This window comes from Bos indicus, chromosome X (assembly GCF_029378745.1).
Source record: "Bos indicus isolate NIAB-ARS_2022 breed Sahiwal x Tharparkar chromosome X, NIAB-ARS_B.indTharparkar_mat_pri_1.0, whole genome shotgun sequence".
Taxonomy (NCBI): domain Eukaryota; kingdom Metazoa; phylum Chordata; class Mammalia; order Artiodactyla; family Bovidae; genus Bos; species Bos indicus.
In genome coordinates this window covers 126,428,590-126,455,396 of record NC_091789.1, presented here as the reverse complement: position 1 = coordinate 126,455,396, position 26,807 = coordinate 126,428,590, and the positions used below count along the sequence as shown (strand labels likewise).

The window sequence follows — 26,807 nt, the reverse complement described above, 5'->3', positions numbered from 1 at the left end:
GGTTATCTTGAGTAATTTACAAATTCTAAGAGGGGGCTAGATTTTGGTGGGGAAGAAACAAATAAAAATAGACATGGTTTAGATAGAAGGGAAACTGGAAAGGACTAAAAGAGTTGGTACATGACAAAATTCCAGGAACTTTGAGTTGCTTCCAGGTAGGAAATAAAAAAAACCTCCACACCAAAATTAAATAATAAATGGTCTAACATGGAAAAGATACTTAATTTTACTTGCTAAAGCAAAATTTTGACTGATTTGGTATCATTCTGTCTGAAAGTGCTGCATTTCCCCTGACATATGCTGGATTTAAGAAAACATTCCTACAAAGGAGGGTGATATTGTCTAGGTAAAAATATTAACTGCCATTCATAAAACATGTAATATTTGCCAGGATTTTGATGGGTACTTTATACACAATACAAACATTCCCAAAGTCATACAGTTCAGTTCAGTTCAATCGCTCAGTCGTGTCTGACTCTCTGAGACCCCATGAATTGCAGCACGCCAGGCCTCCCTGTCCATCACCAACTCCCAGAGTTCACTCAGACTCACGTCCATCAAGTCCGTGATGCCATTCAGCCATCTCATCCTCTGTCATTCCCTTCTCCTCCTGCCCCCAATCCCTCCCAGCATCAGATCTTTCCCAATGAGTCAACTCTTCACATGAGGTGGCCAAAGTATTGGAGTTTCAGCTTTAGCATCATTCCTTCCAAAGAACACAGTCATACAAGTTAGGATTTATCAAATTCATTTGGCAGATGAAGAACTTGCATTATTCTCATATTCACAAGGTGGTAAGTAACAGAGCTAGACTAGACTCCTGGTCTGAATTTCTCTAGGGCACACTCTTTTCTACCACTCCTACCCTGACGTTGACCTTGTGTATTTTTACGCACTTTTCTTCTCTCTATTCTGGAATATATTTCAGGTGATTGAAGGAACAATAAAAATAAAAAGCAGTGTGTGCCCAAAGTACTGGATTGAAATACATAACCAGGGCAATAAGAAAACCCAAATAAGTGAGGGGTATGAATAATGAAAAGAAGCTTACTACCTGGTAACAATATGATCATTTATATGTGCAGTGTCAGTTAACAATGAAATAGGGGGGGGGGGTCTCATGAAATTATCAGGCTCAGCCCACTTCTGTAGCATGCAAGTCTCATAGAACAGAAGTTGTATCGGAAGCCAAGTCTGGGTGGTAAAGAGAAGAAAGAAATTAGCATGTTTTTTGCATTTTTCTCTGAGAGCTCAACTCCTATCTAAGTCCTCTACCTGGCACTTCAGCTTCCCTATCTTACATCATTCCTGGGACACAGACCCATTGCCGTCAAGACTCACAGTGGAGATAGTACTTAAGAATTTGCATGGATGTGGCTTTTACAAGGAAGCCATTCATTAAAGAGACAGGAGCTGAGACAGGACTCGGGTGCAGGACTGGAGAACACCACCCGATCGTTTAGGGAGTCCTTCAGGGACGACCCTGTACCTACTCTTAGACCTGTGCCATCAGGCAGCTTCTTGCAAGGAAGGTCTCAAGTAGGTGAGGACCTCGTTGTAAGGACAGTGACAGAAGGAAGTGCCCAAGGTCCTGAAAGGAGTGTAATTGAGAAGCCTATGTGAAACTGTGGGTGTCCTCCACTCCCAGAGGGGGCGCCAGAGATCGAGGCACTATCTATGGTGAGGCGCTCACTTCCTCCTAGGTAGTAGCTAGCACTCACTTCCTGCTAGGCGGCCAAGGAAGGAGAGCGAGTTTGCCTCTGGCGGTGGCGCGTGGCCTCAGGCATGTAAGCATTTCCAGGCTCTAGCAGGAACCGAGTCAAGGTGAGGAGCCTGAATGATGAATGAGAGACTCCCCCCAAACCCCCAACCTCCCCCACCCCGTGCTGCCGCAACCCCCGTCTTTGCCTTGCACCCCGCTCCGTGCCTCGCCCCCTGCCCCGTGCCTCGCCCCCTCCCCCTTGCCTCGGCCCCCCTCCCCCGTGCCTCACGCCCACAAAGCCCTGACACTCTGGTGGAGGAAGATTCCTGCCCAGAGGCTATCCGGGAGGTGAGGACCTTGGTTGAAGTGGGTGGCCCCAGTTTAGAGGGGGAAGAAGACCCTAACAAGGGTCTGAGAGAGGAAATTCAGGTGGAAAGTCTGAACAAGGCCCTGGTTGTTGCTCTCAGAGGACCCAAGCATGGCGGTCAGGTAGAGGTGAGCCTTCCTTTTCTATATGATAGATTAGGAGCTTGACCACCTTGCCCTGAAGGAATTCGAGGATGCAACTCTGAGTGAGGTCTGAGGGGACCTCCACCCCAGAACAGTGAAGTGGCACAGGACTTGTGGTTCCGTCAAGCTTGGGAAGACCCAAACAGGGCGATCAGGCTGACTTCTTTGAGGAGGGTCTCTGAGATTGTGAGGGTGTTGGTTTTTTAGGGGAGGGGCCTCAAGGTAGCAGATGAAAGCATTCTAGGGTGGCCAGGGTTTGGGATGAGAACCCTATGTGAGGACAGAGTGAATTCCTGCCCTGCTGGCAGCCTGGCGTGTCTGTGCAACTGGTGATGTGATGACCGACACTCATTTTCTCTTATGTTATCTCGAGGATGGAATGGTGAAGGGATGGGGGGCGGGGGGCGAGGCAGGAAGGCAGCACGTGGGGCGAGTGAAAGATTTTATTTATAAGGGGTAGTTTATTCCCCCACAGTAGGAGGATTTCCAGATCTTTCCAGGAGTTGTATGGGATACAAAAGAATCCATCTGCTATTCTCAGCCTTAGAGACCATGGGAAAGTGGGGGAACCCTCAAATGTTACTGGGTTGCTGCCTCAGGAGAGGCTGGCAGGAAGACAGAAATCCCAGATCATGCAAAGGGTCAAAGGAAAGATTGAAAGGACTACCAAAAATTGAATCAGTTCAATTCAGTTTGGTCACTCAGTCATGCCTGACTCTTTGTGACCCCATGGACTGCAGCATGCCAGGCTTCCCTGTCCATCACCAACTCCCAGCTCTTAATTAAAACTCATGTCCATGGAGTTGGTGCCATCCAACCATTTCACCCTCTGTCGTCCCCTTTTCCTCCCGTCTTCAATATTTCCCAGCATCAGGGTCTTTTCCAATGAATCAGTTCTTCCCATAAGGTGCCCAAAGTATTCAGCTTCAGTATCAGTCCCTCCAATGAATATTCAGGACCGATTTCCTTTAGGTTTGACTCGTTTAATCTCCTTGCAGTCTAAGGGACTCTCAAGAGTCTTCTCCAACACCGCAGTTCAAAAGCATCAGTTCTTTGGTGCTCAGCTTTCTTATACTCCAACTGTCACATCCATACAGTTCAGTTCAGTCGCTCAGTCATGTCCAACTTGTTGCGACCCCATGAATCACAGCACGCCAGGCCTCCCTGTCCATCACCAACTGCCGGATTTCACTCAGACTCATGTCCATCGAGTCGGTGATGCCATCAAGCCATCTCATCCTCTGTCGTCCCCTTCTCCTCCTGCCCCCAATCTCTCCCAGCATCAGGGTCTTTGCCAATGTGTCAACTCTTTGCATGAGGTGGCCAAAGTACTGGAGTTTCAGCTTTAGCATCATTCCTTCCAAAGAAATCCCAGGGCTGATCTCCATCAGAATGGACTGGTTGGATCTCCTTGCTGTCCAAGGTACTCGCAAGAGTCTTCTCCAACACCACAGTTCAAAAGCATCAATTCTTCGGTGCTCAGCTTTCTTCACAGTCCAACTCTCACATCTATACATGACCACAGGAAAAACCATAACATTGACTAGACAGACGTTTGTTGGCAAAGTAATGTCTCTGCTTTTGAATATGCTATCTAGGTTGGTCATAACTTTCCTTCCAAGGAGTAAGCATGTTTTAATTGCATGGCTGCAATCACCATCTGCAGTGATTTTGGAGCCCCCCAAAATAAAGTCTGCCACTGTTTCCCCTGTTTCCCCATCTATTTGCCATGAAGTGATGGGACCAGATGCCATGATCTTAGTTTTCTGAATGTTGAGCTTTAAGCCAACTTTTTCACTCTACTCTTTCACTTTCATCAAGAGGCTTTTTAGTATCTCTTCACTTTCTGCCCTAAGGGTGGTGTCATTTGCATATCTGAGGTTATTGATAGTTCCCCCGGCAATCTTGATTCCAGCTTGTGCTTCTTCCAGCTCAGCGTTTCTCATGATGTACTCTGCATATAAGTTAAATAAGCAGGGTGACAGTATACAACCTTGACGTACTCCTCTTCCTATTTGGAACCAATCTGTTGTTGCATGTCCAGTTCTAACTGTTGCTTCCTGACCTGCATATTGGTTCCTCAAGAGGCAGGTCAGGTGGTCTAATATTCTCATCTCTTTCAGAATTTTCCGTAGTTTGTGGTGATCCACACAGTCAAAGGCTTTTGCATAGTCAATAAAGCAAAAATAGATGTTTTTTCTGGAACTCTCTTGCTTTTTTGATGATCCAGTAGATGTTGGCAATTTGATCTCTGGTTCCTCTGCCTTTTCTAAAACCAGCTTGAACATCTGGAAGTTCACCGTTAACATACTGCTGAAGCCTGGCTTGCAGAATTTTGAGCATTACTTTACTAGCGTGTGAGATGAGTGTGGTTGTGAGGTAGTATGAACATTCTTTGGCATTGACTTTCCTTGTGATTGGAATGAAAACTGACCTTTTCCATACATGACTACTGGAAAAACCATAGCTTTGACTAGATGGACCTTTGTCAGCAAAGTAATGTCTCTGCTTTTTAATATGCTATCTAGTTTGGTCATAGCTTGTCTTCCAAGGAGCAAGAGTCATTTAATTTCATGGCTGCAGTCACCATCTGCCATGATTTTGGAGCCCAAGAACATAAAGTCTCTCATTGTTTCCCCATCTATTTGCCATGAAGTGATGGGACTGGATGCCATCATCTTAGTTTTTTAAATGTTGAGTTTTAAGCCAACTTTTTCACTCTCCTCTTTTACCAAGAGGCTTTTTAGTTCTTATTTGCTTTCTGCCATAAGCATGGTGTCATGTACGTATCTGAGGTTATTGATATTTCTCCCAGCAATCTTGATTCCAGCTTGTGTTTCATCCAGCCTGGCATTTCAGATAAGTTAAATAAGCAGAGTGACAATAGATCACAAAAAATCTAGGCCCCACATTTTTCATTCAGAACTTGCAGGCTCAGGGCAGGACTGTCAGGCTGAGGCTGACAATCCACATCAAATCTGAGAGAGAAGAGTATGAGGTTAGTCTGACGTTGCAGCCACCAGTCAGCAGAGGGGAAGTATACCAGGTACTGCCTGGAGACCAGGTGAGCATCCTTAAGGAGAACTGAGGACCCATGCAGCCCCTGAAAGAGTGGGTTCCACATAGCTCTTAGTTCGTATCCTCTGACAGAGAGAAGGGCTAAGGAACCCCTTTACTTCCTCCTCTGGGGTCTCTGGGAAGTGCTGACTTTGGTTTGAGGTGTCAGTTTCAAAGCATCAGAAAAGAGGAGGCTCTAGACCTGCCAACAATTGACTATATGAGTATGATGACCCTGACTATAAACTGAGAATACCCTCAAACCCAGAAGCGAGGCTCCCTACTGCCAGCCCCTGCTGTCACCCTAGTATACCCCTAGCAGGGTTGGCAGGCTGGATTCTAAGGCTCTAATATCCTCTACAGTTTTCTCAGGGGACAGGCTGATCAAAACAGAAGCCTTGAGAGGTCCTCGACCAGTGCCCCCAAGGACCCTGCAGAGGTGGCTTTGGTTAAAGCCAAGGTGGAATCTCCCTGCTGAGGTGCTTACAGCATCTTATTCTCCTTCTTCCAGGTGCCCACATCTTCTGAGCTCCTGTCTATACTCCTTCCTGCTGTCCCTGACCATGCCTCGAAGTAAGAAGAGTAAGGCCCGTGGTGGTGATAAATGTCCCCAAGCCCAAGGCAAGACCCAGAGTTGTGGTGGTGCTCAGGCCATAGCAACAGCAGAAGAGGAGTCCACTACCTCCTCTCTTCAGTGTGAAGATATTACCCAGAGTCTGCCTGGTGCTGAGTCATGTAGCACTTCTCGGGAGCGTCAGAGAGTACCGACCATCGCCACTACTGCTCTCTTTTCTTACACTAGATCTTGTGAAGCATTCAATGGCCAATCCAAGTATAGGGCACTTGCCTATGAGGTCCCACCCTTCACTGAGACCCCAGGAACTGACTGTTTAACCAGGAAACCTAGCTTGTTGGAGCAGTTCCTTCTGTACAAGTATAACATGAAGCAGCTCATGATGAAGGAAGACATACTGAACATTATCCACCAAAGCCACCATGACCGATTTGCTGAGATTCTCAAGAGAGCCTCTGAACGCATTGAGCTAGTCTTTGCGGTAGATCTGAAGGAAGTTGATTCAGTCGTTCCCTGCTATAATCTGATCAGCAAATTGAAGCTCCCCAACAATGGGAGGGTGCGTGGTGGAAGAGGTTTACCCAAGACTGGTCTCCTGATGAATCTCCTGGGTATGATCTTCCTGAAGGGCAACTGTGCCGCTGAGGAAGACATCTGGAAATACCTGGATACAATGCGAGTATATGCTGGAAGAAAGCACTTTATCTTTGGAGAGCCCAGAAAGCTCATCACCAAAGATTTAGTGAGGCTGAAGTACCTGGAGTACCGCCAGGTTGCCAACAGTGATCCTCCACGTTATGAGTTTCTCTGGGGCCCCAAAGCACATCTTGAAACCAGCAAGATGAAAGTCCTGGAATTTTTGGCAAAGGTCAATGATGCTGTTCCCAGTGACTTCCCCACTTATTATGAAGAAGCTTTGCAAGATGAAGAAGAGAAAGCCCAAGGCATGCATGCAGCCAGGCCTGACACTAATGTCAAAGTCAGTATACCTCCCAGGGACATGCTCAATATTATCATCCCACCCATAAGGAAGTATGTGAAGTTTTTACCCCCAGCCAGGAAAATATAACATCACAATAGTGATTATATTCTTGGAAATGTGAAAGAATCCCGTAGTAAAATAGTTAGGATAATGGAATAGAAAAAAAGTAAAACATGGTCAGTGTTAGTTTTTCTTGTTCCTTTTAGTCTTTAGCTTTGTTAAAGTAATTGATTTGTGCTCTGAGTTCCTTAGCTGCTTCAAGAAAGTAAGAGAAGTAAAATGCTAGTAAAGTAAACCTTGTGTTTATTGGCTCTTTTATCCATCAAACATTGAAAATCTCCTCTTGGGAAGGCTCAATGCTAGTACTGGGGATGCTAATATAAAGAAAACCCAGCCTCTACTTAACAGAATTTTAGAGCTTATGAGTTACACTCATTTGAGTAAGGTACTGAAATATTCTCTATGACTTAAAAGTAAAGTAAAAAGAATGGTTGAAGTGGAGGGTATTCCTAATGATGGCCCTGCCTGCCTGGCTGCTCAATCACTTAAGTCATGTGTGACCCCATGGATGATAGCCCACCATGCCCCTCTGGTACATGGAATTTTCCCAGAAAGAATACCGGAGTGGGTTGCAATGCCCTCCTCCTGGCGATCTTCCCGACCCAGGGATTGAACCCACATCTCCTGTGCCTCCTGCATTTCAGGAGAATTCTTTGCCACTGGGTGATGGCAGTTAAGTGTAAATTTTCTGAGTAAGGCAGTTAGGGACTTTAGGAAACTATGAGTCCTCAGTGGAATGTAATTTTCATTGCCATTGTGTGGTGGGGTAGTTGAGGTCCTGAAGTGGTGAGTAGAGGCCAAACCTTCCAACAGTTGACAGAAAAAACCCTGTATCAATCTGCCAAGACTGCTGTAACAAGACCATAGATAGGGTGGCTTAAACAACAGACATTTATTTTTCACAGTTACAGAAGTTGGGAAGTCCACAATCAATGTGCCAGTGGATTCTGTTCCTGGTGAGAGCTCTCTTTCTGGCTACCTTCTCTCTGTCCTCACATTCGGAGAGAGAGAATTCTGGTCTCTCTTGCTCTTCTTCTAAGATACCTGATTGCATCATAGGTGCCCCATCCTCATGACCTCATCTAAACCTAATTATCTCCCTAAACTTTCACCTTCAAATACAATTACATGGACACGGTGGGAAGGAGAAAGTGGTTAGGGCTTCAACACATGAATTTTGCCAGGGACACAAACATCTAGTCTATAATGGCAAACTGCTGCTACAAATTATTTTGGGATTGTGGATAAACTAGAGAAAAATTTCCGCCAGGGGCAGGAAAGGAAGGTGTCCTTTTCTCTCATTCTAGTGCAGATGAACACAGTGTGCAAACTAGGTGTTGTAGGCACATCATTTCCCGGGAATTTCTGAAAATAATGGAGACGTTCCCCTTAGGTGAGATGCCAAGAAACCACTGTGCTGGCACTGTTTGCCCCAAACTGGGAGAGCCAGGGTCTGATCCATTATAAAGGCATTTTAACTAGGTTATCTTAAGTAGAGTTTGGCAAACTCTTGAGGGATAGCTTTTTTACGAGAGTGTAATGAATGTAAACAGAGCTGGTTTGGATGCAAGGGCACCTGGAAGGGATGGTAGGGTTAATCTCCTAGATAGATGACATCTAGGAGCTTGAGCTGTACCCAGCTAGGGACAACAACTCCATACCTAAATTAAATGATAAATGCTCAAATGGGTAAAGTTAGTTTTGCCAGCTAGAGAGACTTTTTGGTTGATTCAGTATTCTTTTTCTAAGAATAGTACATGTTTGAAATTTCCTGAGTTAAACATTCCAAGGGAGGTAAATGGTATCATCTGAGATGAAAATAATATAAATTACTGCTATTCTTTAAATATTGGGTGATATTTGCTGGCCCTCTTGCCATGTGATTTATATATGGTACATACATTTCAACCATCTTACAAGATAGGGCTTACCAAACTCAGCAGATGAAGAACTCACAGTTTTCTCAAGTTCACAAGACTGGTTATTAGCATAGCTGGGAACAGACTCCTGGTCTGAATTTGTCCACAGGCCATACTGTTTCATTCCTCCCAGCCTGGGGCAGCCCTGTCTCTTAATTCACTTCTCTTTGCACTGTGTATCTCAAATAATAAAAAGGCCCTTGAAGTTAAAGTGCTAAAAGCAAGTCTACTGAAGGGGAGAGTGAATATGAAAATAGATCAGTATGTGGGAACTGTCCCTGGGTTTCATTTTCCTAGGATCCTACCAAGAGCTAGCTCTGTCCAGAAACTAGTATTTTGTTCAGCTCCAGTTCTTTCCACCATTACAGCATCCTCTCCTCTCCTGGCCCCAGACTTCCCCAGTGTGTCCTTCCAGCTCTGGAACCTGACCTCCTGCTGACTAGTTTTTCTCTGCAGCCTCTTCTGAGGGCTGCACTCTGCTGTCAGTGGAGTTGACAGTCCATATCTTCTGCTGTCCCCGCCTCCCTACCCCCCACCTTAGAGCATCTCAACTCCCTGGATAGCACTTCCTTTATCATGGATGTGTACCATCTTTATTTTCCTATTTATGTGGTAATTTGGAGATCTTTATTTCTCTGTCTCTCTCTTTTCATTATTTTTTAAATATTGTCTCTTTTAATAGACGGTTTAAATAGCTTCTGAGTACATTTATGTATCACTTGTTTATACATTTATTGCTGTGTATCAAGTTTGCAAGTAGGAATTTCTATATTTTGTGAATCCAAGTGGGACATTTTCATTCTTATTTTTTGATTCGGAATGGGTAACATAACATTGGAATAGGTGTTACTTTAGAAAAGTAAAGTATGTCGGTAGAAAAATTGTTGTGATCAGGAAATAGAGCAAAATAAAGTAAAAGATTGTCACTTCCTGTCTTCCTTATCTTTAGTCTATTGTACAGTAAAAATTAAATGATACATACCTGCATTTGTTTAGCTTAGCTAAGAATTTAGGAGAAATTAAATCTTAATAAATTAGATACTATGCTCCTGGGCTCATTTATTCCCTTAACACCAATTGGGCATCTGCTCTTTGGAATACACTGTGTTATTTCTGGGTGCTAGGATCTGTGTGTCTAACAGCCATCATCTTATAATGAAGATGGTAAGATATTATGGTAAACCAGAGGGCAATTAAAAAGAGAGTGAGGGAGTTGAGGTCTAGATAAATGCAATGAAGTGGAAGCTAAGTTTAAATGCTCCAAGCTACGTCCACTTGGGAAATTGCAAGCTCTTCAGACTAAAGTTTAAGTTTAGTTATGTCCTGGGGAGTTTAGTGGGAGTGAGGAACAAAGGCCAGCTCTGTGCAAGATGTATCTCAGAATGGAGAGACTTAAGCTTGGAGCACAATGACACCTTTATCACTGGATATAATGACACCTTTATCATTATGTAATTCCCTTCTTAATCCCTGATACCTTTCTATTCTCTGAACTCTTCTCTGTCTGTAATTAGTACAGCCACTCCCGCTTTATTTTTATTACTGTTACCAAGGTATATCCTTCTCTGTTCCTTTACTTTAATCTGTGTCTTTGTATTTAAAGTGGGTTTCTTTCTTTAAACAACATACTGTTGGGGTTTGGTTTTTGGTCCACACTGATAATCTCTGCCTTTTAATTGGTGATTTTAGACTGTTGATATGCAAAGTAATTATTGATGTGATTAGGTTAATATCTACCATATTTGCTACTGTTTTTGTATTTGTGCCCATTTTTTTCCTCTTGTTTTTTTTTATACTCTTTTTGCTCTGTTTGTGGTTTTTAGGCTAATTAGCTTGATTGGGGGAATAATTTCACAATGTACATATATATTAATATCACATTTCACACCTTAAGTATGTGTAATGTTTATTGGTCATTCATATTAATACCTCAATGAAACTGGAAACAATTAGTTGAGTTTTTATGGGATTCCAATTTCTATACTTTAGCATATCAATTATTTTTAAAAATTTATTTTCAGTGGTGGCCCTAATGTTTGTAATACACATTTACACCTAATTCAAGTTCACTTTGCAATAACCCTCTATTATTTTATGTATAGTGCAAGTAGCTCATAATCACAGAGTAGTCCTAATTATACCCTCCTGTCCCTTGATTATTTCTCTTATTCATTTTGCTTAAACATAGGCCGTAATTGGAATTCCCAGGTAGCACTAGTGGTAAAGAACTCACCTGCCAATGCAGGTTTAGACATGTAGGTTCGATCCTTGGGTCGGGAAGATCCCCTGGAGAAGGGCACAGCAATCCACTCCAGTATTCTTGACTGGAGAATCCCATGGACAGAGGAGCCTGGCAGGCTACAGTCTATAGAGTCCAACAGAGTTGGACATGAGTGAAGCAACTTAGCACACATGCAGGCCATAATCATCTAAAACATTGTTGCAATTATAGTTTGGAACAAACTGTTACCTGTTAGATTAATTATGAATGAGAAAAATATGTTTTCTTTCACTTCCATTTATTCTACCTCTAATTCTCTTCTCTTTAGAAGGATTCAATATCATTTTCCTTCTTTTTGAAGAATTTCCTTTATTTCTTACAAGGTCGATCTACTAGTAACAAGTCTCTTCAATTTTTGTTTGTCTGGAAAAGTCTCTATTTGTTCTTCCCTTTTGAGGGATAATTTTGCAGGATAGAGAATTCCTATATTTTTTCCTCTCAACACTTAAATGTTGAGAGGAAAAAATACTCCCCTTTTTTCTGATGTTTATGGTTTCTGAGGAATAGTCAAACATAACTCTTATCTTTGCTCTTCTACAGATAGGCTGTTTTTCCTCTAGCTTCTTTTAAAATTTATCTTTATCTTTGATTTTCTGAAGTTTGATGTGTGGGTTTTTTTGTTTGTTTGTTTGTTTGTTTTTGTTATTTGACACCATATCATGTGGTTCTCTAATTCTCAGCAGACAGTGACTGGGTGTCCTACAGATATAACTCAATTCTGACACTGTCTACCTGGAGAATGCATCACAGCCCCCAGGTTAAAGGTTCAGTCCTACACGACTGAGTCTACTTCAAATGCCAGTCACAGGTCCCAAGTGGCTACTTGTCCATCTGACCTACTGGCTACAAAGTTCAAAAGCAATTCACAGTTCTACACCCTTCTTAAACTGGACCGGATGGCTATGTGGACTTGGAATAATTTCCCTTGTCCCATATAGAAGGATAGAGAAGGCTAGAGCTGGGTATTTTATTTCTCCCAAGCCAGTTTGGCTCTGATAAAACTTCAATAGATTAGTTAATTAGTTCAGTCACTCAGTTGTGTCCGACTCTTTGCGCCCCATGAATTGCAGCACGCCAGGCCTCCCTCTCCATCACCAATTCCTGAAATTCACTGAGACTCACGTCCATCAAGTCAGTGATGCCATCCAGCTATTTCATCCTCTGTCGTCACCTTATCCTCCTGCCCCCAATCCCGCCCAGCATCAGAGTCTTTTCCAATGAGTCAACTCTTCGCATGAGGTGGCCAAGTACTGGAGTTTCAGCTTTAGCATCATTCCTTCCAAAGAAATCCCAGGGCTGATCTCCTTCAGAACGGACTGGTTGGATCTCCTTGCAGTCCAAGGGACTCTCAAGAGTCTTCTCCAACACCACAGTTCAAAAGCATCAATTCTTGGGCGCTCAGCCTTCTTCACAGTCCAACTCTCACATCCATACACGACCACAGGAAAAACCATAGCCTTGACTAGACGAACCTTTGTTGGCAATGTAATGTCTCTGCTTTTTAATATGCTATCTACGTTGGTCATAACTTTCCTTGCAAGGAGTAAGCATCTTTTAATTTCATGGCTACAGTCACCATCTGCAGTGATTTTAGAGCCCAAAAAAATAAAGTCTGACACTGTTTCCACTGTTTCCCCATCTATTTGCCATGAAGAGATGAGACAGGATGCCATGATATTTGTTTTCTGAATGTTGAGCTTTAAGCCAAATTTTTCACTCTCCACTTTCACTTTCATCAAGAGGCTTCTTAGTTCCTCTTCACTTTCTGCCATAAGGGTGGTGTCATCTGCATATCTGAGGTTCTTGATATTTCTCCCGGCAATCTTGATTCCAGCTTGTGCTTCCTCCAGTCCAGCGTTTATCATGATGTACTCTGCATATAAGTTAAATAAGCAGGGTGACAGTATACAGCCTTGACGTACTGCTTTTCCTATTTGTAACCAATCTGTTGTTCCATGTCCAGTTCTAATTGTTGCTTCCTGACCTGCATACCAATTTCTCAAGAGGCAGGTCAGGTGGTCTGGTATTCCCATCTCTTTCAGAATATTCCACAGTTTATTGTGATCCACACAGTCAAAGGCTTTGGCATAGTCAATAAAGCAGAAATACATGTTTTTCTGGAACTCCCTTTCTTTTCCCATGATCCAGCAGATGTTGGCAATTTGATCTCTGGTTACTCTGGCTTTTCTAAAACCAGCTTGAACATCAGGAAGTTCACGGTTCACATATTGCTGAAGCCTGACTTGGAGAATTTTGAGCATGACTTTCCTAGAGTGTGAGATGAGTGCAATTGTGCGGTAGTTTGAGCATTCTTTGGCATTGCCTTTCTTTGGAATTGGAATGAAAACTGACCTTTTCCAGTCCTGTGGCCACTGCTAAGTCTTCCAAATTTGCTGGCATATTGAGGGCAGCACTTTCACGGCATCATCTTTCAGGATTTGAAATAGCTCAACTGGAATTCCATCACCTCCACTAGCTTTATTCATAGTGATGCTTTCTAAGGCCCACTTGACTTCACATTCCAGGATGTCTGGTTCTAGGTCAGTGATCACACCATCGTGATTATCTGGGTCATGAAGATCTTTTTTGTACAGTTCTTCTGTGTATTCTTGCCATCTCTTCTTAATATCTTCTGCTTCTGTTAGGTCCATACCATTTCTGTCCTTTATCAAGCCCATCTTTGCAAGAAATGTTCCCTTGGTATCTCTAATTTTCCTGAAGTTATCTCTAGTCTTTCCCAATCTGTTGTTTTCTTTCTTTGTATTGATCGCTGAAGAAGCCTTTCTTATCTCTTCTTGCTATTCCTTGGAACTCTGCAGTCAGATGCTTATATCTTTCCTTTTCTCCTTTGCTTTTCACTTCTCTTCTCTTCACAGCTATTTGTAAGGCCTCCCCAGAGAGTCGTTTTGCTTTTTTGCATTTCTTTTCCATGGGGATGGTCTTGATCCCTGTCTCCTGTACAATGTCATGAACCTCATTCCATAGCTCATCAGGCACTCTATCTATCAGATCTAGGCCCTTAAATCTATTTCTCACTTCCACTGTATAATCATAAGGGATTTGATTTAGGTCATACCTGAATGGTCTAGTGGTTTTCCCTACTTTCTTCAATTTAAGTCTGAATTTGGCAATAAGGAGTTTATGGTCTGAGCCACAGTCAGCTCCTGGTCTTGTTTTTGCTGACTGTATAGAGCTTCTCCAACTTTGGCTGCAAAGAATATAATCAATCTGATTTCGGTGTTGACCATCTGGTGATGTCCACATATAGAGTCTTCTCTTGTGTTGTTGGAAGAAGGTGTTTGTTATGACCAGTGCATTTTCTTGGCAAAACTCTATTAGTCTTTGCCCTGCTTCAGTCCGTATTCCAAGGCAAAATTTGCCTGTTACTCCAGGTGTTTCTTGACTTCCTACTTTTGCATTCCAGTCCCCTATATTGAAAAGGACATCTTTTTTGGGTGTTAGTTCTAAAAGGTCTTGTAGGTCTTCATAGAACCGTTCAACTTCAGCTTCTTCAGCGTTACTGGTTGGGGCATAGACTTGGATTACTGTGATATTGAAGGGTTTGCCTTGGAAACGAACAGAGATCATTCTGTCGTTTTTGAGATTGCTTCCAAGTACTGCATTTCAGACTCTTTTGTTCACCATGATGGCCACTCCCTTTCTTCTGAGGGATTCCTGCCCGCAGTAGGAAATATAATGGTCATCTGAGTTAAATTCACCCACTCGAGTCCATTTCAGTTTGCTGATTCCTAGAAAGTCAACATTCACTCTTGCCATCTCTTGTTTGCCCACTTTCAATTTGCCTTGATTCATGGACCTGACATTCCAGGTTCCTATGCAATATTGCTCTTTACAGCATTGGACCTTGCTTCTATCACCAGTCACATCCACAGCTGGGTATTGTTTTTGCTTTGGCTCCATCCCTTCATTCTTTTTGGAGTTATTTCTCCATTGATCTCCAGTAGCATATTGGGCACCTACTGACCTGGGGAGTTCCTCTTTCAGTATCCTATCATTTTGCCTTTTCATAGGCTCTGATAATATAATTTATCCTGATGGCAGGTTTTGTTAAGGACAGAGTGTTCTGGCATATGTCAGCTGATTACTTTTTCCTCTCCCTGCAGGAAGCCCAAAGGGATTTTTTTTTAGTCTTAACTGTGAGAATCTGGTAACACTCCTGGATGTAAAAATCACAAAATGTAAAGAATTGTTAACTCTCAGACTTTTCCAGAATGAGCTGCCTAGAAATTTCTCAATTATAGTTTAGATTTTCCTACCCTGCCACTGGTTCCCATTGAGGTTTCTGTTTGTTAAGTTCTGATTCTCTGTATTGACCTGACAGCCCTTCCAATTAGAAGGGCAGCAGTTTTCTCTGTGGTCTCACCTCTCTGACTGCTGTAACAAGATTTATTGATTTTTTTTTTGCAGCTTTTTATTTGTTGTCAGGATGGAATGACAACTTCTAAGTTCCTCACATGCCAGAGAGGAAACTCTAACTTTTATTTCAATTATTCTTTCTGTCCCTTTCTCTACTCTGAGACTCTTATTTTACTTATGATTTCATAACTGATGATGTTCCACAAGTCTCTTAGGCATTTCTCATTTTCCTTATTTATTTTACTTTCTGTTCCTCAGATTATATAATCTCAATTGACCTGTCCTCTGGTGAGTCTTTCTTTGGCCTGCCCAAATCCCCTACTGAATCCCTCTAATGTATTTTTTATTTCTGTTATTGTACTTTTCAACTCCAGAATTTCTATTTTGTTCATTTTAATAATTTTTAAATCTTGGTTGCTGGTCTTTATTTGGGGAAACACAATTCTTAGTTTCCTTTAGTTCTTTGTACATGATTTTCCTTACCTCTTTGGTAATATTTAAATGGCTGATTTAAGGTCTTTGTTTAGTAAGTCCAATATCTGGTCTTCCTCCTGTACAGTTTCTATTAATCTCCTTTTTCTCTACTTTTTTTCACTGCATACCTCATGATTTTTTCTTGAAAACTATACATTTTGAATATTATAATGTGTTAACTTTGAAATCAAATCCTTCCCCCATTCACAGCTTATTTTTGCTTCTTCTTATGGTTTCTGTTTGTTTGCTTCATTAATTTTCTGAACTCACTTTTTAAGATATGTGGTCTTTGTAATGAGTGGTCACTGACTCTGTTCAATTAGTTGATTGTGACTTGACACATCAACTTGACAATCAATTAATTGATTAGTGACTTGACAGAAATTTCTTAATGCCTGAAATAAAAAAATATAAATCACCTCCATTTTTTGCAGATGGGCGATATGTGTTTGTGTTGGACTCCAGATTCTCAGAAATATATAGTAGCTTTAGAAAGCTCCTTTCCCCCAAAGCATCTCATTCTTTTTTGTGTGTGTGTGAGCATGGATTATTTTATTGGATGCTTTATAAAAAGTCCAAGCACACACATACTGTGCCCCCACCAGGAAGGGAGGGGTTCACATTAGTTGTTCTTATACCTTCAGGATAAGCCTCTCCCCACAAATATTTGTATCCCAGCTACAAAAATGGAGTTGCAAAGGGTATATATAAAGATATGATATTTTTCTTGCTCTTGTTATAGTACAAACAACTGAAGGTGACTACCGATCTGTGAGAGTAAGAAAGGGGAAAATCACTTGACAAAGGGATGGAATGTCTGTCACCTGCAACAAGTAGCTGACTCATCTGCTATTAACAGGCACCTACCCTAAATTACAGGGACCCGAGCACATGAAACTGGAGATGACGCCTTTTGGTTTGTCTATGGTTTGTTCCAACTGTCATCTTTCAGGCCTCAGTGGCTTATACCCTTAGCTCTAAATATTTCTGATAAACATTTTGCAGTAAAATGCCTCTTCCCTGGGAGAGTTTAGAAAAATAAAGGAGTCCTTTGAACGCATCCTTCAGGGAGCCATTGGATAGGCCAAAACAACCACAATTCCCTCTGAACAGGCCACTTTGCCCTCTCTAAAATAAGGAACCCATATCTGGAAAATTGGCTCCCTTCCTTAAGGCCAGTACTCTTTGGAGGAGCCAGGTAAGAGGTAGGTGAAAATTCCATGAAGTTTGCTTATCAAGATTCAGGCTCCCCCTTTTTCTTCTAATCAATGACTTTATCTTTCTTTTTTAAATTGAAGTATAGTTGATCTACAATATTGCTCAATGTTTTTTTTTTTTTTTTCCTCTGTATAGCAAAAAGATGCAGTTATACATACATACATATATATATACATACACACACATATTTTTCTCCATTATGGTTTATTATAGAATATTTAATATAGTTCCCTGTGCTACAATGGTAGGGCATTATTGTTTATCTATTTTATATATAGTAGTGTGTATCTGCTAACCCCAAAATCCTAATTTATCCCTCACCTACCCCTATCCCATTTGGTAACCATAAGTTTGTTTTTTGTATCTGTGAGTTTGTTTTCATTTTATAAATAACCTCATTTGTGTCATATTTTAGATTCCATATATAAGTGATATTATATGGTAATTGTCTTTCTAACTTATTTCATTAAGTATGATAATCTCTAGGCCATCCATGTCACTACAAATGGCATTATTAATTCTTTTTTTAAAGATTATGTAATTCCCTTCTTAATATTATAAATTGGATCCACAGTTGCATAGCCTAAAGAATGATGAAATCATTAATTTTCCTCAGAAGGCTTTGGATACACTGACAGTGTGACCACAGACAGGTTATGTAAATAAAGTAACACAGCCACAATGTCACATGCATAATTATTAGAAAATAAATATGTTAAAATAATAATTTCAAAAAATGGAAATATATCAACTATTTTGGCATGCTAGGCTTATGCATGCAGGTCAGATAATAAAATAGTAATACTCATTCTTACAAAGATGCATACAGTGAATACTGACAGGAGATCCCTGAGAATTAATATGTACAATTGCTTCCACTGCATGAAAAGAAATTGTAAAAATTGAAATTTAACCCATAATGCTAAAATACTGCATTGGTCCAAGGCACCTGCTATCCATGAATATTGATATTAAGGCAATATTTGGAAATTTAGAAGTTTGGCATATAAGTATTATAGAGATAATATACATTACAGCAAGTTAAAAAAAAAAAAAAACACACACACAAAACTTTAATGTGACTATTTCATGATATGGTCCAATTGTGTATAAAATTTCCTCTAGAGAACCAAATAAGGTTTTTGGAACAATGTGTAAAACAGAAGCTAAAATTTCCTCCTTTGCTTGCCAGTTATGTGACTATACTTATTAAATAGTCTTTCAAACTCTCCAATTACTTTAGTTTTTACAAATGGAGTTATTCATTTTGCAAAGAAAAGATACTAATTTCTTGATTTTCTGTTTGTCTAGCATAAAGTGTATGTCATGAGGGGAGGGGGATTCTTAAACTGCAGCAAACTAAGTAAATTTCTTAACAAAATCTTTAAAATGCCACACTATTCTTTGCAAAATACAAATACTATATTATATAACTTATTTTTGTCAAGCCATACCAAACACAGAGCACAAATTTATGTAGATTAAAATGATTATACTTACCTATAACTGAGGGACAATTTTAATCCTAGTACCACCTCATACCAGTCAGAATGGCTATCATTAAAATGACTACAAATAGCAAATGCTGGAAAGAATGTGGAGAAAAGGGAACCCGCCTACACTGTTGGTAGGAATATAAGTTGGTACAGTCACTATGGAAAACAGTATAGAGTTTCTTCAGAAAACTAAGAATAGAATTACCATATAATCCAGCAGTCTCACTCCTGGAAATATACCAGGACAAAACTATAATTCTGAGAGATATATACACCCCTATGTTTGTAGCAGCACTATTCACAATAGCTAAAACATGGAAACAACTTAAATGCCCATCAACAAGGGAATAGATAAAGAAAAAGTGGTGCACATATGCAATGGAATACTACTCAGTCATAAAAAATAAAAGTAAAAAAATTTTTAAATAAAGTAAATAAAGCCAAAAAATAAAAGTAACTGGAAAACTCACAGTAAAGGGTTTGGGGAGGGTCCAGAGGGGTTCCTGAATCTAGTTAAGGGAATCTTTCAGATCCATGACCTAACCTGGCTAATATCCAGAGCCTCCTCAATGTACTCCTAACAAGGAAGAAAAAGCCCTGGTCTCTTCAAGAACCCGAGATGAAGCAGAGAAAGAGAACAGAACAGAAACAATGCACATGGTGCTATTTTCAGACTGGGGAATCAAGGGCTCCCAGATAATGGACCCAATTGGGACCACCGAGACAGAGGAGAAGGGAGTGGAAGACAGAGGCTGACCCGTTATATAATTATGATCCTAAACAGAATCCAGGAAGCAGAAAAGAAACCCAGCAAGTGGAATAAGATAAAGGAAATTGATCAGAGCCAACAAAAAACCCTTTGGCATTCCTAGAGCCTCAGGGGATGCCTCTGAATCTATGCTATTGATGATTGAGTCCTTGGAAGGAAAGGCAATCCTGAGGTGCTATTTCTCATTTCCCAAAGGGCTTCAGCATTAGGCATAAATTTCAGAAAGTGGGAATAGAACCAGATAGCCCTACTTTTTGCTTGGTCAAGGTTGCCTACCAGGTATTTAATAAACAAGCTATAGAGGAGGAAGTGGAGAAAGAAATGGCAACCCACTCCAGTATTCTTGCCTGGAGAATCCCGGGGACAGAGGAGCCTGGTGGGCTGCCGTCTATGGGGTTGCACAGAGTCAGACACGACTGAAGCGACTTAGAAGCAGCAGCAGCAGAGGAGAAAAAGTCAGAGGATAAAAAGGCCCAGAGACCCACCTACTGGCTATTGCTCTCTGATGTCAGTCAGCATGAGAATTTGGACTAACTGCCCATGGAGACTCTCTTCTCTGGTGAGTGACCCCAGGCCCCATGGAAAGATAGAAAGCCAAGGAAACTGGGACCCAATAAGTGCACCATAGTTAAACAGGAAGGGCATTGGAAGAGAGACTGCCTGAAGGGGGATAGAAATTGCATATCCCAGTCACTACCCTGGAAGGCAGGTTGTCCAAGTAGAAAAAGGATGACAGGGCCTAAGCTGGCACTCCAGCTGACCCTGAGGAGCCCTGAGTGACTTCAGATAGAGTGGGGAAGGCTGTTGAGTTCTTAGTCAACACCAGTTACTCAGTTCTGAACACCAGATCATGCAAACTCAATTCACAAGAGTTGTAAAATTATGAGAGTATCAGGGAAGGCCTAAGAATGGATATTCACAGAATCATTTGAATATCAATTGGGTGAACACACACTTATCCATTCCTTTCTGTGTGTCCCTGAATGCTCTATACCCTAATAGGAAGAGAGATATTATATAGATTGGGGGCTACTATCCACCTAAAGGCAGACAAATTGGAATCTGGGATCCCCTTAGAAAAAGGGCATAAGATCACAGTGTTAATGGCTGAGAATATACCTCCCTGGACAGAGCAAGTTGATCTTTCCAGAGTTATCCTACAGTATGGGCCCAGGGATGGGTGGAACAAACTGTAGGAGCCAGTGCCATGATAGTCCGTCTAAAACCTAGACATACATGTCCCAGTAGAAAACAGTATCCTCTTCTTCAGGAGGCCTTGTTGGGCATAGCCCCTGTTATACAGGGCCTAAGTGACCAGGGCCATATTAGACCATGACAATCAGCCTGTAATACCTCCATTCTCCCTATATTTACAAGTGACAAGTGTTAGTCTCTCAGTTGTGTCTGACTCTATGTCGCCCCATGGATTATAGCCCACCAGGCTCCTCTGTCCATGGGATTCTCCAGGCAAGAATATTGGAGTGGGTTGCCATTCCCTTTTCCAGGGGATCTTCCTGACCCAGGGATCAAACCCAGGTCTCCTCCATCACAGGCAGATCCTTTACCATCTGAGCCACCAGGGAAGCCTCCATTCTCCCTATAAAGATATCCAATAAGGAATACTGGATGGTACAGGGCCTCAGGGCAGTCAGTGAAACCACTGAGGAGGTACATCCAGTAGTCCCTAGTACCTATACCTTGGTGGCTACTCTATTGTCCACCAGGACTTGGTATTCTGTACTGGATTTAAAAGATGACTTCTTTTGTATTCCACCAGCTCTCGAGTCACAAGAAATTTCTTCTCTTGAGTGGCAGGATCTAAAAGTACCACAAAAACATACTAGAGACTGAGAATGGATTAAGTTGGCAGAGTAGAATATGGAGCTCACCTTCCCCCACAAACACATCAAAAATACATCTACATGTGGAACAATTCTCACATAAAACTAACCAGAAACTGGCAGAAGAACTTCTATACAACCAAAGATTATAGGCAAGAAATATTTCCATGTAACCAGGTAGGACAGAAAAAAAGTATAGGGTCAGGACATCCCTCCCTGGAAGGATCTGAAAGGAAAAGAAGAGGACCCTCAACACAGGAGGCAAGTGTGTCAAGCCACAGACTGGACATTCTATGCAGAGGAGACAAGCCCCTTTGATGGCTGGGAAATTTACTGGGATAGGTAGAAAGTCGGGAGAAGCCTAGATTCTTCTCACAAGGAGTCTACACATGCTAGCTTGCTAACAATCGGCAGAGAGCAAATAGGACCTAATTAAACTTCAAATGTTTGCACAGCAGAGGAAACCATCAACAAAATGTAAAGACAGCATATGGAATGGGAGAAAAATATTAGGTTGGCCAAAAGTTCATTCAGGGCTTCCTTCCCATCTTATGAAAAATCCAAATGAACTTTTTGTTCAACTCAATATTTGCAAATGAAGCAACTGACGAAGGCTTAATTTTCAAAATATACAAAGAGCTCATACAAATCAACATCAATAAAACAACCCAATCAAAAAAATGGGAGAAGACCTAAACAGACATTTCCCCAAAGAAGACATACAGATGGCCAACAGGCACAGGAAAAGATGTTCAACATTGTTAATTATTAGAGAAATGCAAATAAAAAATGAGATTTCACCTTGTACCATTTAGAATGGCTATAATAAAAAAAAAAATCTACAAATAATACATGCTGCAGATGGTGTGGAGAAAAGGAAACCTTCCTACACTGTTGGTGAGAACATAAATTGTTGCAACCACTATGGAAAACAGTATGCAGATTCCTGTAAAACCTGAAAATAAAGCTACCATACAATACAGCAATTCCATTCCCACGTATATAACTGGAAAAACAAACATTTTAATTTGAAAAGATGCAGGCACCCCAATGTTCATATCAGTTCATTTCAGTTCAGTCACTCAGTCGTGTCCAACTCTTTGCGACCCCATCAGTCGCATCACCCCAGGCCTCCCTATCCATCACCAACTCCCAGAGTTCACCCAAACTCATGTCCATTGAGTCCATGATGCCATCCAGTCATCTCATCCTCTGTTGTCCCCTTCTGCTCCTGCCCGCATTCCCTCCCAGCATCAGGGTCTTTTCCAGTGAGTCAACTCTTCGCATGAGATGGCCAAAGTATTAGTTTCAGCTTTAGCATCATTCCTTTCAATGAACACCCAGGACTGATCTCCTGTAGGATGGACTGGTTGGACCTCCTTGTAGTCCAAGGGACTCTCAAGAGTCTTCTCCAACACCACAGTTCAAAAGCATCAATTCTTTGACACTCAGCTTTCTTCACAGTCCAACTCTCACATCCATACCTGACCACTGGAAAAACCATAGCCTTGACTAGACGGACCTTTGTTGGCAAAGTAATGTCTCTGCTTTTCAATATGCTATCTAGGTTGATCATAACTTTCCTTCCAAGGAGTAAGTGTCTTTTAATTTCATGGCTGCAATCAACGTCTGCAGTGATTTTGGAGCCCATAAAAATAAAGTCAGACACTGTTTCCACTGTTTCCCCATCTATTTCCCATGAAGTGATGGGACCAGATGCCATGATCTTCGTCTTCTGAATGTTGAGCTTTAAACCAACTTTTTCACTCTCTTCTTTCACTTTCATCAAGAGGCTTTTTAGTTCCTTTTCACTTTCTGCCATGAGGGTGGTGTCATCTGCATATCTGAGGTTATTGATATTTCTCCCAGCAATCTTGATTCCAGCTTGTGCTTCAGCACTATTTCAGTAGCCAAGATATGGAAACAATCCAAGTGTCCCTCAACAGATGATTGAATTAAGAAGATACACACAGACACACATACACACACACACACACACACATACATACATACAGTGGAATATAGCTCAGCTATAAAAAATAAAATATTGTTATTTGCAGCAAACTAAATGGATCTAAAGAATATCTTTCTCAAGGCAATAAGTCAGAGAAAAATACTATATGATATCACTTATATGTGGACTCTAAAAATATAAATGAATGCATGTACAAAATAGCTGTCGACTTATAGAAAACAAACTTAAGATTACCAAAGCAGTTATTGGAGGAACAAATGAGGAATATGGGATCAATAGATACAAATTACTAGACATAAAACAGATGAACAATAAGGAGTTATATATACATTAATAACACAAGGAATATTACCTAATATCTTATAATCCTCTATAATGGAACATAATCTGCAAAGAAAGCCCCGAGTCACTTTGCTGTACAACTGAAACCAACACAATATTGTAAATCAACTCTATTTCAATTAACAACAACAACAAAAAATCCCCCAAAAGGGAATTCTCTGGTGATCCAGTGGTTAGGACTCCATGCTGTCACAGCCGAGGGCCTGGGTTCAATCTTTGATTGGGGAACTAATATCCCATAAGGCACATGGCAAAGCCAAAATGAACAAACAAACAAACAAAAAACAATACTGCTGGATGGTTCTGCTCCCAATCTCCAGAGGGGAAGAAAAAAAACTGCCCCATCATTTTTGGGGAAGCTTTAGCTGAAGACCTTAAAGAAATCTCCTCTGGGATGTAGAGGATATTCTAACCATGAGCCCTACGATGGGCATCCGGTCCCATCACTTCATATAAACTTATGGGGAAACAGTGACTGACTTTATTTTTCTGGGCTCCAAAATCACTGCAGACGGTGATTGCAGCCATGAAATTAAAAGACGCTTACTCCTTGGAAAGAAAGTTATGACCAACCTAAACAGCATGTTAAAAAGCAGAGACATTACTTTGTCAACAAAGATCCGTCTAGTCAATGCTGTGGTTTTTCCAGTGGTCAGGTATGAATGTGAGAGTTGGACTGTAAAGAAAGCCGAGTGCCAAAGAATTGATGCTTTTGAACTGTGGTGTTGGAGAAGACTCTTGAGAGTCCCTTGGACTGCAAGGAGATCCAACCAATCTATCCTAAAGGAGATCAGTCCTGGTTTATTCATTGGAAGGACTGATGTTGAAGCTGAAACTCCAATTCTTTGGCCACCTGATGCGAAAAGCTGACTCATTGGAAAAAGACCCTGATGCTGGGAAAGATTGAGGGCAGGCAGAGAAGGAGACAATAGAGGATAAGATGGTTGGATGGCATCACTGACTCAATGGACATGGGTTTGGGTGGACTCCAGGAGTTAGTGATGGACAGGGAGGCCTGGCATGCTGCGGTTCATGTGGTTGCAGAGTCAGACATGACTGAGCAACTGAACTGAGCTGAACTGAGCCCTACGAAGGAGGCCTCTGACAGAAAACACTGAAGCCACCCTAAACCATCTAGCTGATAAAGGATATAGCTGTCCAAGAAAATGATCAAATATCACAAACTAGGATGAACTACCTAGGCTTCATCCTCATAGGTCAGAGAAGCCCACCCCAGGAAAGGAAAGAAGCCCATCTGCAGCCTCACTCCTCCTAAAGCTAGAAAACAGCTGAGGGGTTTCCCGAGAATGGCCACGTTTTCCCACAACTGGATCCCTAACTATGGTCTAATAGCTAGTCCTCAGTATGAAGAATTGAAAGGAAAGGATGATTCTTAAATAGTCAATTTTGCTCTGAATATCAGAAATCTTAGATTTTTGTCTTGATTTGACACTAACTCAAATTGGACAAGTTACTAAAAAATCCAAACCAAAAGCTTCATATTTGAGAATCATTAACTGAGAATCTGTTAACCATTCCTCTGTCAACAATATTATGCCTTAGATATTGGTTTAATTATGTACAGAATGAAGTGTGCATCCTGGCTGATACATGAAATGCCTTCTAAGTGATAATATACTCTGAATAGTAATGCTGAAAACTGAATCATCTGAAACTGTGAACTGGCATAAGATTACTTTCTAATGTCCACTTTCTTAGTAATAAAATGTTGGCCACTGCTGTGAAAAAATGGAGAAACAAACATTTTAAAAGTTTAGTAATATTGAGAAGAGACTGTGAAGAAGAAATAATGTCATACTTTGCTGATTGGAGAGTAAGTTTCTGAAATTGCTTTGGAGTTTCTGAAACTGTTTTGGAGAGTAATGACTAGAATATTTTAAAATAAAAAAGTGCTTATTTTATGATTGTTTACAGTAGAGATTTGTCCCATAGGAGGTGAGTACAAAAATTTTATTTGTTTATTTGCATTGATATTTGTAGTAATTACAAATGGGATAAAAGCTAAATGTCTATTAAGTGCTGCTGCTGCTAAGTTGCTTCAGTCGTGTCCTACTCTGTGCAACCCCATAGACAGAAGCCCACCAGGCTTCCCCATCCCTTGGAATTCTCCAGTCAAGAACACTGGAAAGTGAAGAGTGAAAGTGAAGTCGCTCAGTCATGTCCAACTCTAGTGACCCCATGGACTGCAGCCTACCAGACTCCTCTGCCCATGGGATTTTCCAGGCAAAAGTACTGGAGTGGGGTGCCACAGCCTTCTCCTGTGGCTATTGGCAAAAACCACAGCATACCAAGAAATATTCTTCAATAATTATATAAGTTTGTGATTAACATAGGTGTATGGGTTTGTCAATATAACCAAGGTAGATTGTTAAGTAATAAAAAAACAAATGCAAAATGGTACACATAAGTTATATTTTAAAACACCATGTGATTTATGGTAAAGACAAAACTCAATCCATGGGAGAGATCTGGCTGATTTATAGCTATCTGAGGGAGGGATGGGGCTTTGTAGTGATGTTCAAGGAAGATTTTATCTATAATGCTGACTTTTTTTTTTTTTGGCTGCACCACAAGACATGTGGGATCTCAGTTCCCTGACTAGGGATCAAACTCGTGTTCCCTCTATTGGAAGCACCGAGCCTTAACCACTGGACCCCCAAGGAAGCCCCTAATGCTGTTTTTAGTGCATATATATTTATAATTATTGGAATTTGATTAAATTTAACTAAAATAATGGGGATTTTTTTCCCATTTATATAGTGCTGTGATCTGAATGTTTGTGTTTCTCCCGATTTTGTGTTGCAATCCTAATACCCAATGGACTGCTATTAGGAGGTGGGGTCTTTAGGAGGTAGTGAGGTCATAAGGGCTCTGAATGAGATTGAGGTCCTCATAAAAGAGAGCCAAGCGAGGTACCTTGCCCCTTCTATGTCATGACAAAACAGGAAGTCTGTAATCTAGAAAAGGGCCCTCACCCAACTGTGCTGGCACCCAGATCTCAGACTTCATAGCCATTGTCAGCCAGCTAGTGCATGCTCAGTCAGGTCCAACTCTATGCAATCCCAAGGACTGTAGCCAGCCAGGCTCCTCTGTCCATGGAATTTTCCAAGCAAGAATATTGGAGTGGGTTGCCATTCCCTACTCCAGGGGGTCTTCCCAACCCAGGGATCAAACCTGAGTATCTTGCGTCTCCTGCACTGGCAGGTGGA

General features: G+C 41.3%; 1 protein-coding gene across 1 annotated transcript; it reads left to right on the top strand.

Moving 5' to 3' along the window:
• The first annotated feature begins 5,741 nt into the window (after positions 1–5,741).
• Positions 5,742–7,090, top strand: LOC139181329 (melanoma-associated antigen B5-like). Its single transcript, XM_070784392.1, has one exon. It carries the CDS (start codon positions 5,833–5,835, stop codon positions 6,910–6,912), a length of 1,080 nt encoding a protein of 359 aa, XP_070640493.1. The 5' UTR covers positions 5,742–5,832; the 3' UTR covers positions 6,913–7,090.
• The last annotated feature ends 19,717 nt before the right edge of the window (positions 7,091–26,807 follow it).